The sequence below is a fragment of the Marmota monax genome, unplaced genomic scaffold (assembly GCF_021218885.2).
Source record: "Marmota monax isolate L192 unplaced genomic scaffold, Marmota_monax_Labrador192_F-V1.1 WCK01_AAM20220418_F8-fsc00188, whole genome shotgun sequence".
Taxonomy (NCBI): domain Eukaryota; kingdom Metazoa; phylum Chordata; class Mammalia; order Rodentia; family Sciuridae; genus Marmota; species Marmota monax.
In genome coordinates, this window is record NW_026692655.1 from 412,161 (window position 1) to 430,090 (window position 17,930).

Sequence of the window (17,930 nt, forward strand, 5' to 3'; positions counted from 1 at the left end):
TTCTGTTGAAATAAATTGGTTTCTATCATCTTAGCTAAAAGAGTCCTGTCCAAGTTACATGGTAAAAATAAATTATAATTGGCAACTAAAAGGTATAATCCCATCAGCTATAATCAGCAGCTAGAATTTCTAATAATCCTTTGAGGTTTGGAGGTTGTACCTATAGTTATTAGGATGGGATAATGGACAAAATGGACAAAAAGGAACAGAAAAACCCTACTGACAACCCCAGACCTGGAGACAGAAGGAAGGAATTCTTGTGTGTAACTGTGATGAGAATCCTTTATTCCAGTTGCTGTGCAGAGAGTCACTTCAGTGAGAATTGATAGCCAACATTTGAGGGTTTGGGGACATTCCCTGCCCCAGGACACTGAGCTCTAGCCCTCTGGTGTTGCCAGGACTCGTATTCCCCACCTTTCCCCAAGCTTTATCTCTGTCATAAGGTTTTTTCCCTACTGCAATCCAAATTTTCCTTTGAAGGGTAAAGCAAGAGTTAGCACTTTAGGCTGTTACAGTTATTCACACCTAAGTTCACACCTACGTGTGAAGGACTACTCTAGGAACAGAAGGAAGGCTCGGTGGGCAAAATGTTCAAATGCTTTCCATAAAGCACTGGATAGTCAATATTTTAGGCTTTGCAGACCAGATGATCTCAACTCTGATGCAGCTATAAAACTACCAGAGGCCCTTTGTCAATGATTGGGTCTGTCTGTGTACCAATAAAACTTTATGGACAATGACATTTGATTTTCATGTGTCCCAACTTATTCTTCTTTTGAGTCCCACACCCCTCACCATGTAAAAAAAGCATTCTTATCTAGTGAGCCATACAAAACCAGTTTGCTGACTCCTGAGTTAAGGGAGAAGGGCACCGACATAAGGAAGGCCATACGCACAGACGAAGTCACCAGCTTCCCAATTTTGCTGGCTCCAGTTTGGGACCAGGAAACCACTACATTCCCTTGCAGCCACCTAGCTCTTCCTGAGAGTTGAAGTGGGCTGGAATACAGCTCAGGTACAGGGTTTCCCACCAGGCCCCATGCACGGCAAAGGCTGTGTTTAATTAAAAAGCAGCCTACTGGATGTTGAAGCCCTAACAGAGCCTGAACACCTGAACAGTCTAAAATGCCTCCTGTTTCTAGTTTGCTCACCCAAGTCCTTTGACTACTTTCTATTTAAATCAGAAATGCTATTGCAGTTTTTAGACATGGCTTAATAAGCCATTTCTCCCAGATCTTGATTTTTTTGTACAACTCAAGAACTGTACTGAACCCAAGGCATGTCCCTTGTTGGAGTCATGTAAAGGACCGTAGACTGTCATGGAATTCATCTGCCTCATAGCCTGCTCCCCGACCCTTCTTAGTCCTGAGTTCCTCCTTGTCTTTAGCCCAACCACACTTCTTGTGCTTGTAGTACAGAGATTTGCCTGCCCTTGGAATCAGTTTCTATTTTTGTTGCATCAAATTTGAAAGAGTTTCTGCTGTGGCATCCCCTAGGATGCTTTCTCAGGGGTAGAGTCAAGAAGGAGTTTAGCAAATTTACTGAAGGAAGAAAGACTGGCTACTTGTTCTAGAGGCCGGCAAGCTCCCAACAGCTCGTCTTTCCTAACCTGCTGCCACCTCACTGCTCTTTGACTTTCTGGGGCCAGCAAAACCTGTCCCTCCTCCTGGCTTGATTAGGGTTAGGAATCTCTACTTGGCATTAGTAAATGATATTCTAGTACTCTCCAAGGCTTAGAATTTGGTTGTTGAAAGACACAGCAAACATTTGATGTATCTGCAACTAAATGGGGGCAGTGAGGCACTATAATAAAAGGTTGTGCTTGACTCAGGCATCTCTGTGGTCCTGCAAACTTACACACAACCAGACTGGACAGTTGCAGGACTAGGGGGGAGGGGCTTAGAAGGAGGCATGGGGCACCACCCAGACGGTTTAAAGTCAAACGCAGGATACTGAGTCAGTACAGGTGGCTAAAAGAAGTTAAAATGTGAGGCCTGGCTCAGATCTGCCCACACCAGTCTGCTCGGGACCCAGGCTCATATTAGGCCCAGGTCCATCCTGCCACCAGAACACACCTGCTGGAGCCCAGCATCCGGCACAGGACCACCCCTTTCCAACCAGCAGACTATAGTGGGAGGTCAGGCCTGGACCAGATCTGCTCTGACTAGAGTGGGACCCAGGTCCAGCATAGGTCCAAGTTCATCTCCCACCACCTGGGAGCCCAAGCCTAACCCACTTCCATCTTGGAACACTGCAGTCATCACTATAGCCCTCCCCATGCAGTGGCCTCTACCTTTTTGACAACAGACAGGGCCTACAAGTAGCTGCATCTCAGAGCAGGAATTCCAAAGACAGTGTGAGGCCCATCCTTTCAGCCCCATCTCTGTAAGACATTGCATCCATCTTGGGGCACCTCCACTATTATCTCGAGTTACCTCAGCTATTGCCATCATCACCTTTAGTTGCAGTAGCATACATTGAGGGACACCAGCAGGGTCTGGAAGCCCAGCATCAAAGTGAGGTACAGACAATCTGCAGGGGTACTACAAGAATATAGGATAGAAACAGTAATATCTCAGATCCACACTATAAGAAAGGAAGACACACAGATAACTTGAAAAACCAACCAGGATACTATAATAACAGAACCCATGAACAGTGGAGTTGATGAAATGTCAGAGAAGGAGTTCAGAAGTTTCATAATTAAAATGATCTTTGAATTAAAGAATGACCTAAATGAGCAATACCAGGCAAAATCTGTTCACTCCAACAAAGAGATAAGAGAGAAAATACAGGTAGCAAAAGATTACTTCAAGAAAGAGATTGAGACTCTGAAAAAAAAGTCAGAAATCATTGAAATGAAGGATATAATAAACCAAATAAAAAACTTAATAGAAAGAATAATCAATAGACTAGATCACTTGGAAGAAAGAATGTTCAATAATGAAGACAAAGTATACAATCTGGAAAATAAAGTTGAACACATGATGAAGATAAAAACCATGAACAGGACATCCAAGAATTATGGGACAGCATCAAAAGACCAAATCTAAGAGTTATTGGGATAGAAAAGGCACAGAGTTTCAAACCCAAGGAATGCACAATCTCTTCAATGAGATAATATCAGAAAATTTCCCAAGCATGAAGAATGAATTGGAAAACCAAATACAAGAGACTTACAGGACACCAAATGAACAAAATTACAACAGATCTACACCAAGGCACATTAAAATGAAAATGCCTCGCATACAGAATAAGGATAGAAACTTAAGAGCCACAAGAGAGAGGAATCAGATCACATATAGGGGGACACCAATTCATATCTCAGCAGATTTTTCAACCCAGACCCTCAAAGCCAGGAGATCATGGAACAACATATACCAAACTCTGAAAGAAAATGGATGCCAACCAAGAATCTTATATCCAGCAAAATTAAGCTTTAGATTTAATGATGAAATAAAAACCTTCTGTGATAGACAAAAGTTAAAAGAATTTACAACTAGAAAGCCTGCACTACAGAACATCCTCAGCAAAGTATTCTATGAAGAGGAAATGAAAAACAATGATGAAAATCAGCAGAGGGAGGGATTACACTAAAGGAAAATCTAATCGGAGGAGAAACCAAGTCACATTAAATACCAAAAATAAACAAAAATACCTGGGAATACAAATCATGTCTCAATAATAACCTGAATGTTAATGGCCTAAACTCACCAATCAAAAGACATAGACTAGCAGATTGGATTAAAAACAAAACAAAAACAAAAACAACCAACAATATGCTATCTCCAAGAGACTCATCTCATAGGAAAAGACATCCACAGACTGAAGATGAAAGGTTGGAAAAAATCATACCACTCACATGGACTGTGGGAAGCAAGCAGGAGTCTCCATCCTCATATCAAATAACATTAGATTTCAAGCTAAAATCAATCAAAAGGGATAAAGAAGGACACTACATACTGCTCAAGGTAACCATACACCAACAAGATTTAACAATTATAAATATATATGCCCCAAACAATGGAGCAGCTATGTTCATCAAACAAACTATTCTCAAGTTCAAGAGTCAAATAGACCACAACACAACAATTCTGGGTGACTTTAACACACCTCTTTCACCACTGGATAGATCTTCCAAACAAAAGTTAAACAAAGAAACTATAGAACCCAATAATACAATCAATAACTTAGACTTAACTGACATATATAGAATATTTCATCCTTCAACAAGTGAATACACTTTCTTCTCAGCAGCATATGGATCCTTATCTTAAGAGACCATATAATATGCCACAAAGCAATTCTTAGCAAACATAAAAAAGTAGACTACTACCCTGCATTCTATCAGATGAAATGAAATTAGAAATCAATGATAAAATAAGAAATCTTATAACCAGAAAAATTAAGCTTATTATTTATTTTCCAACACCTGGAGACTAAATAATATGCTACTGAACAAACAAGGGGTTGCAGAAGACTTCAAGGAGGAGATTAAAAAAATTTTAGAGGTGAATGAGAACACTGATACAACATATTGAAATCTCTGGGACACTATGAAAGCAGTTCTAAGAGGAAAGTTCATTGTGTGGAGTTCATTACTTAATAGAAGAAAAAGTCAACAAATAAATGACTTAACATTACATCTCAAAGCCCTAGAAAAAGAAGAACAAATCTACACCAAAATCAGTAGAAGACAGGAAATAATTAAAATCAGAGCTGAAATCAATGAAACTGAAACAAAAGAAACAATTGAAAACATTGACAGAACAAAAAGTTGATTCTTTGAAAAAATAAATAAAATTGACAGACACTTAGCCATGCTAATGGAGAGAAGGAGAGAGAAAACTCAAATCACTAATATACATAATGAAAAAGGAAACATCACAACAGAACCACAGAAATACAGAAGATAATTAGATATTATTTTGAAAACTTGTACTCCAATAAGATAGAAAATTTCAAAGACATTGACAAATTTCTAGAGTCATATGATTGATCCAAATTGAATCAGGATGACATACACAATTTAAACAGATCAATTTCAAGTGACAAAATAGAAGACGCCATCAGAAGTCTACCAACCAAGAAAAGCCCAGTACTGGATGGATACACAGCCGAGTTCTACAAGACCTTTAAAGAAGAACTAACTCTCTAATTTATTTCAGAAAATAGAAAAAGGAAACATCACAACAGAACCACAGAAATACAGAAGATAATTAGATATTATTTTGAAAACTTGTACTCCAATAAGATAGAAAATTTCAAAGACATTGACATTACCTCATTCTATGAGGCCAATATCACCCTGATCCCCAAACCAGGCAAAGACCAATCAAAAAAAGAAAACTTCAGACCAATATCTCTAATAAACATAGATGCAAAAATTCTCAATAAAATTCTGACAAATCAAATACAAAAACAAAAAGATAGTACACCATGATCAAGTCGGATTCATTCCAGGGATGCAAGGTTAGTTCAACATATGAAAATCAATAAATATAATTCATCACATCAATAGACTTTAAAGATAAGAATCATATGATCATCTCAATAGACACAGAAAAAGCATTTGGCAAAATACAGCACCCCTTCATGTTCAAAACACTAGAAAAATTAGGGATAACAGGAGCATATCTCAACATCATAAAGGCTATCTATGTTAAGCCCCAGGCCAACATCATTCTAAATGGAGAAAAACTGAAAGCATTCCCTCTAAAAACTGGAACAAGACAGGGATGCCCTCTTCCACCACTTCTATTTAACATAGTTCTTAAAACACTGGCCAGAGCAATTAGACAGATGAAAGAAATTAAAGAGATACACATAGGAAAAGAAGAATTCAAATTGGCACTATTTGCTGATAATATGATTTGATACCTAGAAGACCCAAAGAGTTCCACCAGAAAACTTCTAGAATTAGTAAATAAATTCAGCAATGTAGCAGGATATAAAATCAACACCCATAAATCAAATGTATTTCTGTATATCAGTGACAAATCCTCAGAAAGGGAAATGAGGAAAAGTACCCCATTTATGATAGCCTCAAAACAAAACAAAACAAAACAACAACAACAACAAAAAAATACCTCAGGAATTAACTTAATGAAAGAGGTGAAAGATCCATGTAATGAAAACTTCAGAATCCTAAAGAAATAAATCAAAGAAGACCTTAGAAGATGGAAAGATCTCCCTTGTTCTTGAGTAGGCAGAATTAATATTATCAAAATGACCATACTACCAAAAGCACTAAACAGAGTTAATGCAATTCTGATCAAAATCCCTCTGATCAAAATTTCCTCATAGAAATAGAAAAAGCAGTCAGGAAATTCATCTGGAAAAATAAGAGACCCAGAATATCTAAAGCAATCCTTAGCAGGAAGAGTGAAGCAGGTGGCATCACAATACCAGACCTTAAACTATACTACAGAGCAATAATAACAAATACAGTATGGTATTGGCACCAAAACAGACTGGTAGATCAATGGTACAGAATAGAAGACACAGAGACTAATTCACAGAATTACAATTATCTTATATAAGACAAAGGTGTCAAGAGCATGCATTGGAGAAAAGACAGCCTTCTTCAACAAATGATGCTGGGAAAACTGGAAAGCCATATGTAACAAACTGAAATTAAACCCCTATCTCTCATCAAACACAAAACTCAACTCAAAATGGATCATGCATCTAGGAATAAAACCAGAGACTCTGCGTCTAATAGAAGAAAAAGTAGGCCCTACTCTCCATCATGTGGGATTAGGCCCCAACTTCCTTAATAAAACTCCTTTGGTGCAAGAATTAAAATCAAGAATCAATAAGTGGGGTGGATTCAAACTAAAAAGCTTCTTCTCAGCAAAAGAAACATTCTGTGAGTTGAACAGAGAGCCTACATCTTGGGAGCAAATTTTTACCCCTCACACATCAGATAGAGCACTAATCTCTAGGGTATATAAAGAACTCAAAAAGTTAAGCACCACCCCCCCCCCCAAAAAAAAAAACAACCAAAACCAAAACCAATAACCCAATCAATAAATGGGCCAAGGACCTGAACAGACACTTCTCAGAAGATGATATATAATCAATCAACAAATCATCACTATCAATTAGAGAAATGCAAATCAAAACTACTCTAAGGGCTGGGGATGTGGCTTAAGCGGTAATGCACTCGCCTGGCATGTGCGGGGCGCTGGGTTCGATCCTCAGCACCACATAAAATAAAATAAAGATGTTGTGTCCACCGAAAACTGAAAAATAAACATTAAAAAATTCTCTCTCTCTCTCTCTAAACAAACAAACAAACAAAAAAACTACTCTAAGATTTCATCTCACTCCACTCAGAATGGCAGCTATTATGAAGACAAACAACAATAAGTGTTGGTGAGGATGTGGGGAAAAAGGTACACTCATACATTGTTGTTGGGACTGCAAATTGGTGCAGCCAATATGGAAAATAGTATGGAGATTCCTTGGAAAATTGGGAATGGAACTGCCATTTGACCCGGCTATCCCTCTCCTCAGTCTATACCCAAAGGACTTAAAAACATTCACAATAGCTAAACTGTGGAATCAACCTTGATGGCCTTCATAGATGAATGGATAAAAAAAATGTGGCATATATAAACAATGGAATATTACACAGCAATAAAAGAGAATAAAATCATGGTATTTGCAGATAAATGGATGGAGTTAGAGGAGAAAATGCTAAGTGAAGTAAGCCAATCCCAAAAAACCAAATGCTGAATGTTTTCTCTGATTCAAGGAGGCTGATTCATAATGGGGTAGGGAGAAGGAGCAAGGGAGGAATAGATGAACTCTAGATAGGGCAGAGGGGTGGGAGGGGAAAGGAGGGGCACGGGGTTATGAATGATGGTGGAATGCGATGAACATCATTATCCAAGGTACATGTATGAAGATACGAATTGGTGTGAGTACACTTTGTATATAACCAGAGATATGAAAAATTTCTGCTCTTTATGTGTAATATGAATTGTAATACATTCTGCTGTCATATATAAATAAAAAATTAATTAAAAAAAGAAGTTAAAATGCCTAAACCCAGAACTCAGATAAGACATTGAGATATAGCTTTAGCCTTAACTGTTGATACTGATGCTGGCACTAACATTGACACCAACAGTAGCAGTCACAGTTTTAGGAACCATCGCTATGTGCCAGGCACCTGTCAGACTTAAACAGGTTTGAATTCTTGCTCGTATTAGTGTTTCACTTTTTTCATCTCTAAAGTGGAGATTAAAAACCAGGTAGAATGGAGGTTTGGAAGATGCTTTGCAAGATGACTGGTTTGAAGGAAGTTTTTTTTTTTTTTTTCCTTAATAAAAGAAAGTGTTACTGCAACTAGCTACTACACATTGCATTCATTTGTGGTTTAATGAGGAGATGGTAGTATCTTTCTCACGGGTTTTAAAAGACAGTTCTGGATAGGAAAAGGATGCTTTGGGGTTGGTCCTGCTCAGGGATTGGCGCAGCTGGCATCCTTAGGGAAGGCTTCCATGAAGTGATTTGTGCCTCCCAGGGCTGGATTTATAACCCAAGCCCCTAGCACCCAATGAGGCTGTGGAAAGCGCTGAAGGCTCGGGAGGCTGTGGTTAGAAACTTCTAGCACTAGAGGGCACTGCCGGCTCTCCTTTCCCTCCACGCCAGCCCCAAAGCAGCCTGGCGCGTCCAGAGCTCAGCTCCCAGCTTCTGATGAGTCCTTTGAGCCTCTGTTTTTCTTACAAGTCACTGGACAAGGACTCTGGGTGACAGGGAGGAGGAAGGAGGTTGCAGCCTGGCCAGAAGGAGGCGGCGTTGGGGGAAGCTGGACGGGTTCACACGGGTCTCTTGGCTTTGGGGCTCCGCGGAGGCTCACCCCCAAACCTCCCCCGGTTCTTTGCATTCCGGGGACCTTCCCTCCTAGTCGTTTCTCTTTTGTGGTCGCCTTGATTTGTGCTTTGCCCAAGACATTTAATACCGCTCCTCTCCCCCCAATCTGTGGAGCATTTCCATTTGCAGCCAGTGGCCAATTTAATTCAAGCAACGATTGATACAAACCGTTTTAGGACAGTGAAATAGCCTGGCACATAGACTTTGGCAATGGGACTGGGAAGAGGGGGAAGAAGAGAAAGGTATCTGTTAGCCCCCCCCCCCCCCCTCCACAATGGGGTCTTTTAAACTCTGTCTTAGGTTTCCCAGAACGCAGCACACCAACTGTATTAGTATTTATCATGTTTCTTTAAATCACCTGTGATCTAACTTCACACTTTCCGTTTTATCCCTAATATTTGTGAAGTCACAAGTTTGCTACCGCAATACACATTAATTTTTAATCCACATCAACTTAAACACATGAAATAAAAATGTTCCTATGCCTAACACCTAAGATAATTTTATGTGTCACACTTTGGGACACTGTATCATCTCCTTAATTTTCCTGACAAGGCTGAAAGTTAAAAGGAATTAGCTCCCTTTAACAAAGAGGGAAACATAGGTTCAGAGGAGTTAAGCAATCCGCCAGATGTCACACAGCCTTTAAGTGGGTAAGCAGGGCTTTAAGTAAGTTCTTTTAAATGGAACTCTGCCTGGAGAATGGGGGACACAGCCTCAGTCCTGGTGATCACTCAGTCTGGGGTACTAAGGTGCCTCAGGGCTGTTGGTCAACCTAAACCTACCCCTGCAACTCCCACCCCCAGGAAAACCACCATCTTACCCGGGCCAGGCTGACTCCAGCAGGGACCTTGTAGGGTACATACTTCCTATAGATATGTCCCACCCTGGAGCAGGGGATGTCCTCCATGCGGCCCCCACACATCCACACCTGCAGGGTGAGAGGGAGAAAAAAGATCATGCTTCTGCCTCAATTCACTGTCCCTTCAAAGGCTAACACCTATCAGTGTGTTCAAAGACAGCATCAGCCCGAGGGTCTGCCACAGCCCCATCACAGAGGGAGTGACATGGGCAAACACAATCATAGCAACAGCAGTAAAGACAGCCGACGGCTTAGACACTAGGCAGGGGGCCATTTTACAGATGCAGAAACTGAGGCTTGGAGGAGCTAAGAGATACATCTGTTTGGGGCAGTGGTAGAGTGTTTGCCTAGCATGTGTGTGGCCCTGGGTTCAATCTTGGCATGGGGTGGGGGAAAGAGATCCATGTAGGGACAGCTGAGTCTCCCATCAATCAGGCCCAAGTGCCAGTCATACCAGTGTGCCATCTTAGAAGTGGATGTTCCAGTCCTAGTGAAGCCTACAGTTGACAGTGGCCCTGGCTTATTTCCTGAGGTGGTACCATGCTACCACCTCATGGTAGACCTGAGCCAGAACTATCCAGCAAGGCCACTCCCCAACTCCAGACCAAAAGCAACTAGGAGACAGTAACGGTTCTCTGTGTTAAGATGCACGTCTAGAGTAATGCTGTCTGGTGGCAGCAGGCAGGCAACACGAGGACAGTTTCTCATGACAATGTGTGCTACTGGATGGCAAAGCAAGGCGGTGACTGTGGGGTAGAGAAGTTCACAGAGGGTGCAGGCCTGCGGTGGTGAAGGCTTCAGAGGCTCTGGTGATAGTCATCTCGATTTGAAGCCTTCATGGCTTTTGGGAGGGGAGGCTGTGGCCATGGTGAGACTGGCTGGATCTGGGCAGATGTGGAGACATCCACAACCCTAATTCTGTGCAAAAGAGCCCCCTTTAAAGCTTGAACTGCTTGAGGGGGCATTGGGGGTTGGGCCTCTGTCCCGATGAGTCTGGGACTTAGCGGGGCTGTTCTGCCAGTGGTTCACGTATAAGGGGCTTTCTGCTACTTCCTGCTGTCTCCATCCCCAGCTCAGATGTACCCAGCCCCATGCAGAGGGGTCTGCGTGGAGCAGCATTAGTCGAAGATGCTGCCTAGAGGGACGCAATTACTTTCTGATCTTGGGGGAGGAAAAAAAAATTGAGCAAGTCAATAGAACAGAACATTGGCTTCAAGATAATGGGCTCCTGATGGTAGATTAATGTCAAGGCCAAGCCAAGAAGTTTATTTTCAAAGCCGGAGATATTGATCAGGTGCCAGGATCCCATAACAATAACTCTTCCCTTGTACAAAGAGATTGATGTGGAAGTGTCCCTTTGTCTGGTGGATACTGCCGGGTTGCTGCTGGGCTGCCTTCTGCCTCTTGGTGGTAGAGCGGGCTGAGCAGGAGGGGGACTCGATTTTTGACTGTCTCCTGGGCAGTTGAGTGGGCTGGCGTCCACTTCCTTGGCTCCATATTAAGCTTGCATTAGCTAACGAGGCTGCGTCTCCAGCTCTGTCTGGCAGGGGAGTTTTTGTACCAACGAGTGATCCATTTTCAAAGCCTCTTTGCCAAGACCTCTGGATCCCTTGGCCCTGACCACACTGACCATCAGCCTGGAGGTTCCTGAGGAACCAGGGTGACCTTGATCTGCCTAAAGGTTTCAGGCATCCAACATGTTCTCAGGTTCCACAGATGCATGGAGCCCAGGGGGAGTCCTGGCTTCCGGTGCTGGGTTTATGCCATGGCTCCCTTGCTCAGGACACAATGCACTGGGGCAGACTCAATGAAAAGGCCCTCTAGAGAGATAGACAGTTGTTCATCTAAATCTGCTCCCCCACCCTGAGTCCTTTGGGAGCACTCCAGCGCAGGCCACCCACAGTATCTCATACACAGATGTCAACATGGTGGCGTTTGCTGTCTCACTCCACCCATCTCTTGCCCACCACACTCCTCCCTCTGACAGCCCGGCTCATGCCATAGACTTCTCCCTCTGCCTGATGTGGGCACCGTCCTTTATGGGCACACACAGTGCCTGCACTTGGCCTCCGTCGTTTTTTATTGGGGGTGCAATCTTAATTATCCACATAGTGACCCCTCAGATCTGATCCCCCTGTAATTGGCATGTGTCGTTTTTCCCTATCCTGCACACCTTCTTTGTTCTGGGGACTGTCCCCTCGACTGTTCTGTTTGGGGCCCTGGGACCAGGGGGCCAGCTGCAGGGCTCAGCCTTGTGGGCTCTGAAGTAGGCGTAAGGCAGAGCAACGTGAGGATGGAACCCAGGGGTGCGTAACCCTGAGCCACATCCCCAGCCCCTTTTTATTTTGTATTTTGAGACTGGGTCTCACTAAGTTGCTGAGGGCCTCTAGGCTGGTAAGGCTGGCCTCAAACTTGTCTTAGCCTCCCAGGTGGCTGGGATCTCAGGTGTGTATCACTATACCCAGCTGTGATAGAGCACTTTATGGGTGCTTCATCTGAGAGACAAAGGGGACCCTGTGCTGCAGCTGCCAGTGGCCATCTCTGCCCCCACACAGTGAAGGGGGACCTGCCTGGGATCTAGCCGACACAGAGGGAGGGTGGAGAGGGAGTTGGACAGTCGGAGGCCTGGGTTCAGTCATGATGAAGACAGTCCCCAACCTTCTTCCTGGCTACTACCAGTTTAAGATGGCTTTCTGTCACTTTAATGTGAGAGTCCTTACCAGACTCTCTGCAAACCCCTAGCCTCAGGTCAGTGTGGGCAGGGGGCTCATCTGTCATCTTCGCCTTCAGACCCCCAGTGTCTAGCACAGTGCTCTGCCCGTACCAGCCACATATTCTGTCCCTGCAGAGTTCACAGAGGAGCAAATGAGTGAATGTCAGCCGTGGGGACAAGGATCTGACCAGAGGGAAGGGTGAGCCTTTTTGTCATGGATGCTTTCGTATCACGAGGAAATGCCCTGTGTCTTTTGATAATCTTAGCAAGAATACAAGTCCTGGGCCTGAAGCAGGTTTTGTTCTTTCTTGGATACGAGGTCCCATTTCCATCTCTTTCCGGCTGGATCCTGACTGGATTTTGTCTTGGGTGAAGCAGGAAGCCAGAAAACATGTCACTGTCACAGTCATCACTCGGTCACCTCTCTCTTGTGACAAACAACTCTCAACTCTCCCACTGGAGAGAGAGGGTCCTGAGACTGGCTGGGGAGGGGGGCCTCTCTTTCCAGGGAGATGAATGACAGAGGCAGGGTGGTGTGGCCACCTGCCTTGGGGTGGGGAATAGGCAGCTGGTCCCAGGGCCCAGGCCTTGCAGATCTGCCCAGGGTCTAGGTCACTCTGTGAATCCTCAGGCCCCTCCCTTCCTTCATGGCAAAGCAATTGCCATTTGAGACCCAGACAACCGAGGTGTGGACACAGTGAGCACACACTGCAGCCTCACCCACGTTCAGGTCCTAATGCTCCCAGGCCAGCCATGGGACCTTGGGTAAGTCATTCAGCTGGGGGCCTTGCTCCCCCCATGGGTGTGGACAGTCATTTCCAAGGCTGTGGAAAATGTAGGAGGAAACATTTTTTCCCCTTTACTTAAAAAATTCAAGGACTGGGGACCTGGGGATGTAGTTCAGTGCCTAGAGACAACTCACAAAAGGCACTGAGCTTAAAGCTTGGGCCCCAGCAATCTAGATGATCGTGAGTCATTTCTACTCATAGCAGGAGAAACACCACCATCTTGAACTCATGCAATGTTGCCCTTCGGTCCAACACCACTGGGTTTCCTATCGTCTGGCCTAGTTTTCCAGCTGACTTGGTGGCAAACTCTGGAACTAACAGGGCCTGATAGGGCCAGGTGGGTGGGCCAAAGTCACCGGGTGCCATTTGGGGTCTGGCCATCCAAGGCATTGTCCTTTCACCTGCTGGCAGGGGGTCCAGCTGGTGGCAGAGAGAAGGGAGCTGTAGTGTGGGCTGCAGCCAGGTTCCAACTGGCATAGAACCCACAAAGTTCGAGATGGGAACAAATGCAGGCCACAGAGGTGACATTTTTGCAGCCCCTCTCCTTGTGGCATGTTTTGCCTGGTGCCAGCCAGCATCCCCCTCCCGGCTCCTCCCCACCTCCCTCCCGCTCTGGAGCCCTGTTGTCCTACCCTGACCCTTTTACTTCCTGGGAGGAGGAGTCGTCTTCTCACAGAAGGACCATGCCACTAGACAAGTACAAATCTAATTGTAAAAGCTGCTCCCCATTCATTTCCATTGCTGCTTTGATTTATTTTATTAGCAAACTTCTTTTGTGTGATGACAGGCTTCATTGCAGTGTCTATAAAAGACAATTACTCGCTCTTATCTCCTAAACCAAGGAGGAAAGAGATGGGTGGTGATGTGCTTCAGGAGATCACAAAGGGACTGAGAGGGGGCGTGAGGGGGCGTCCCACAGAGGGGAATGCGGCAAGCAGGGGCTGGGTAAACTGTCAGGAAATGGCTGCCTGGAAACCAACCAGGAATGGCATAGCCCCTGCTAGCGCACGACAGGGAGAAGACCGGCAGCCAGCCAGGTCTGTAGCAGTTGGCATCTCATCTGAGGACCCCTGTGGAGTTCCAGCCCTAATCAGTTGCACTTGGAGAAAATAATATGATAATAATTGCCACCAATTATTTGGCATTAGCTGTGTGCTTTGGAGGCACCTAGGGTGGTGGTTATGAGCTCAGCTCTGGAGTTGACAGCACTGAGGTTTAATCCAATCCAAGCTCTTAAGCAAATTTTGTATGTGTGAAAGCCTCAGTTTCCTCATCCATAAAATGGGAAAAAGGACCATGCCTGCTACCCCCTAAGGTGGTAGTGGGTAGTGGGCTGAATTGAGGCATGTGGAAGAAGTCAGAGGATCCTGTGCGCTGTCTACATGGAGTCACTTGGACACACGGCAGCTGGTGTGGGCGCTGAGGGCACACCACACAATTCCCCCAGAAAAGAAACTCATATTATTTTAAATGTATTCATTATGAACAAGAAGATGTTGTTTCCAAGAAGTCTCACTGGCATCAAATGACCTCATCCATGCTAGTTTTGGATATTTATAATGGTTACTAGATACTGTTGGGAAAAAAGAAAACAGTAGAAAAGAACAATTTTATTTTAGTTTTAAAACCAATTTTAATTAACTTCTAAATTATATGGTTTTCAGTTATAAATTAATAATTAAATCTTTGACTATTTTGCCAGACACTGTGACACATGCCTGTAATGCCAGTAACTTGGGAAGCCGAGGCAGGAGGATTGCAAATTCAAGGTAAGCCTGACACTGTCTCAAAATATAAAATAAAAAGGGCTGGGGATGTAGCTCTGTGGTAAAGTGCTCTTGGGTTCAATTCCCAGTACTGAAAAAAAAAAAAAAAAAGGAAGGACTATTTTAACATTCTCTCTGTTTATGGTTAACCAGCCTCAACGAACGGGGTGTTCGCCCTACATCAGGTTTTGGCTCCTGTTTGGAAACGCGGCATCTCACAGCAGCCCAGCAAGGAGGTGCCACCACACCCTTCCACACAGGAGTAAAATGAGGCCCTCTGGAATCAAGTACCTGCCCCAGGCTTCCTTAGCTCAGAACCCAGAATGAAATCTGGTGGGTTTCCCAGAACCGGGAAGATCTGAGATCTCCAGGGAGCCTATGCCCTCCCATTTAATGCCCACGGTGGCTCCTAACCCAACGTGGCCCTGTAGCAGCACTTGCATTGCTTGCAGAACACAGCAGCACCCTTGACTTCTGCCCAGTTTCTGTCCCTCCTACCCTCTCTGCATCCCAGGGCCCCACGTGAGGGTGCTGCTGAGAATCAGCTGCACGCTGCTCAGTTCTCTGACCTGGGTGCACGTGTGCTTTTCTTCCCATCAACGTCTCCACCCCGTGCAAACATCAGCTAACTCATTCATCCAGTCACATGACCCTGGTCATTAATCAGCTTGCTTTAAAACTCCATTGGAAGAAATGGAACAGAAACCAGCCGCCCAGGGTGGACCCAATGATGTAGAACCTTGAAAGCTGGCAGAAGGTGCTGGAACCTGTTGGCCAACCTGCCCACCAACCTGCCCATTTCCACTGTCATCCCATATCCAAGCCTGAGCATCTGTTCTTACAGACCCTACCTATTATTTGCAGCTTGGGTGAGCATCAGAAGAACCTGAAGGGCTCATTAAAACACAGATGGCCAGGCCCCACCCTAGCGTCTGCCTCAGCAGCCTGCGTACAGCCTGGTCACACACACCAATGCCTACAGGTTCCCAGGTGCTGCTAATGCTGCTTGTCCAGGAACCACACTTGAGCATCACCGCGTCCTGGAGTAGTGGCAGTCTTCCTCAGGTGAATGTTTCTGACAGCTCACGTGACACCTCTTAACTGTCCTGTGAATTTGGGATTACTAGTGTCCCTTTGTAGATGAGGACATAAAGCTCAGGCGAAGGTCTCCCTGAGAGTCTGTTCCAGAGCTGGGCCTGAAGCCAGAGCCTCCACCTTTGTCTTGCCAGCCTCAAAGCTCTTCCCATTCCTGTCTTCCTGCCACCAGTGTGATCACAAAAACTGCAACGATGTGGACACTGACAGCTACCATTCATTGATCATTTGTTATGTTCTAGGCTCTGAGCTAAGCCTACAGTGTATTTCTAATATCATGCTCACAACTGCACTACTATTCAGTCCCCATTTTACAGATGAAGAGGTCATGTCATTTTCTCAAGCTACTGGCTGTTCATGGCTGCACTAGAACCCAGGCCCATGGACTTGATCCCTCTCTGTTCTGCCTCTTTACCTGAGTTATGACCACACATATCCACCATTTGTCATGTGCTTCCTTTTTGTCCAGCTCCAGACCAATTAAGCATATTATCTCATTTAGTTCTTGAAACGCACTTTGAAGAAATTATTACTATCATTTTTAGCCTTGAAGAGCCCTAGCATGTTGAGCCCCATGTGTGGTTCGGGAGTTCTGCAGGGAAGAGGATCTGTGGGCCTTTGAGCCATTTTCCTGGAGGAGCAGGGGGAGAGATGGACACTCATGGAATTTCAAAAGGCTTGCTGGGGAGTCAGAGCAGAATGCCATCCCCGTTCCCAGAAGTCAGATCCTGGAAAGACGGGTGTAAGTGGCCCTGGCCAGAAATGTGCACACGGCAGTGTTTCCAGCATGCTCACACTCCAGGGAGGAAAGGAGGGGGCACCAGGGTCCTGGAAGTGACGCCGCAGCTGGTTGGAGATGCAGAACGCTGGAAGAGGGTGGTGACAAGGACAGGGAAGTGCACTGCCATATGGGTGCTAAGGAGGTGGCCCAGGTTGCTCTCTTCCACGTGGGCTGACGTTGGAAGTCATCTCTCCCTCCTGCGCAGCAGCTTAAGGGCTCCTCAGAGCTGGTCCTGACCGCTGAGCCCTGCCTGTAACAGCGGCCTCTCTCTATCCCTCCCACCAGGTGGAAGGAGATGTGTCCTGGGCTTAGAGCCAGGACACCTGGAATTTAGCCCTGGCACTGCCACCTTCTGGCTGGGAAGCCCTGGTCCAGTCACCTAACCCCTCTGAGCACCAGGTTGCAATATCACACTTGACCAGCTTCCAGGGTGTATATTGCCACTCTATTTCTCTGGATCCTCTTGACAACACTGAGGCTTTTGCCCCCCACCCCATACTGGAAATTGAACCCAGGGGCTCTCTACCACTGACCTACAACCTTAGTCCCTTTTATTTTTTATTTTGAGACAGGGTCTTGCTAAGTTGCCCAGGCTGGCCACGAACTTCTGCCTCAGCCTCTCAAGTTGCTGGGATTCCAGGCACGTACCTCTAAACCTCATGGCTAATGCTGTTGAGTTTTATGGGAGAAAATTCTGAGACATTTTTAGTGACTATTTTCATTTTGGATCTGTTGGAGGCAGTCTAGGAGTGGGCTACCTTTTTGGTGACTGTATCAGTGTCAAGTCAAGCAAACCCCCACTTACCCTGAGGCTTCAGGCCTCTACGGTTTGCCCTCTAGAACAAGCTTCAGGGACCTTCCTGACTTATGTCCCCTCCTTGCCTTGAACACTCAGGTGGCTTCCTTCCCTCTCCTTCCTGCTCCATGACCTGGACCCATCTCCATCTCTCCAAGGACAGTGGGGCAACCCGTCCCCTATAGCAACCTTGCCTGGGTACACTTAGCAGGGCCTAGGCCTTCCCTGGAGTCTTCTCTGCCA

General features: G+C 45.1%; 1 protein-coding gene and 1 long non-coding RNA gene across 3 annotated transcripts in view; one reads left to right on the forward strand and one right to left on the reverse strand.

Annotated features, from left to right (window-relative positions):
• LOC124093855 (uncharacterized) overlaps nt 1–17,930 on the forward strand; it is a 59,508-nt gene that overhangs the window by 38,019 nt on the left and 3,559 nt on the right. The window contains exon 3 of the long non-coding RNA XR_009226941.1: nt 14,952–15,018. This is a non-coding gene — a long non-coding RNA (uncharacterized LOC124093855). The remainder of the gene's footprint in view (nt 1–14,951; nt 15,019–17,930) is intronic.
• Nucleotides 1–17,930, reverse strand: part of Galnt10 (polypeptide N-acetylgalactosaminyltransferase 10) — a 240,579-nt gene that overhangs the window by 14,798 nt on the left and 207,851 nt on the right. For both annotated transcript variants that reach the window (XM_046446390.2, XM_046446391.2), the window contains exon 8: nt 9,710–9,817. In XM_046446390.2, the coding sequence (XP_046302346.1) occupies nt 9,710–9,817 (108 nt within the window). The remainder of the gene's footprint in view (nt 1–9,709; nt 9,818–17,930) is intronic.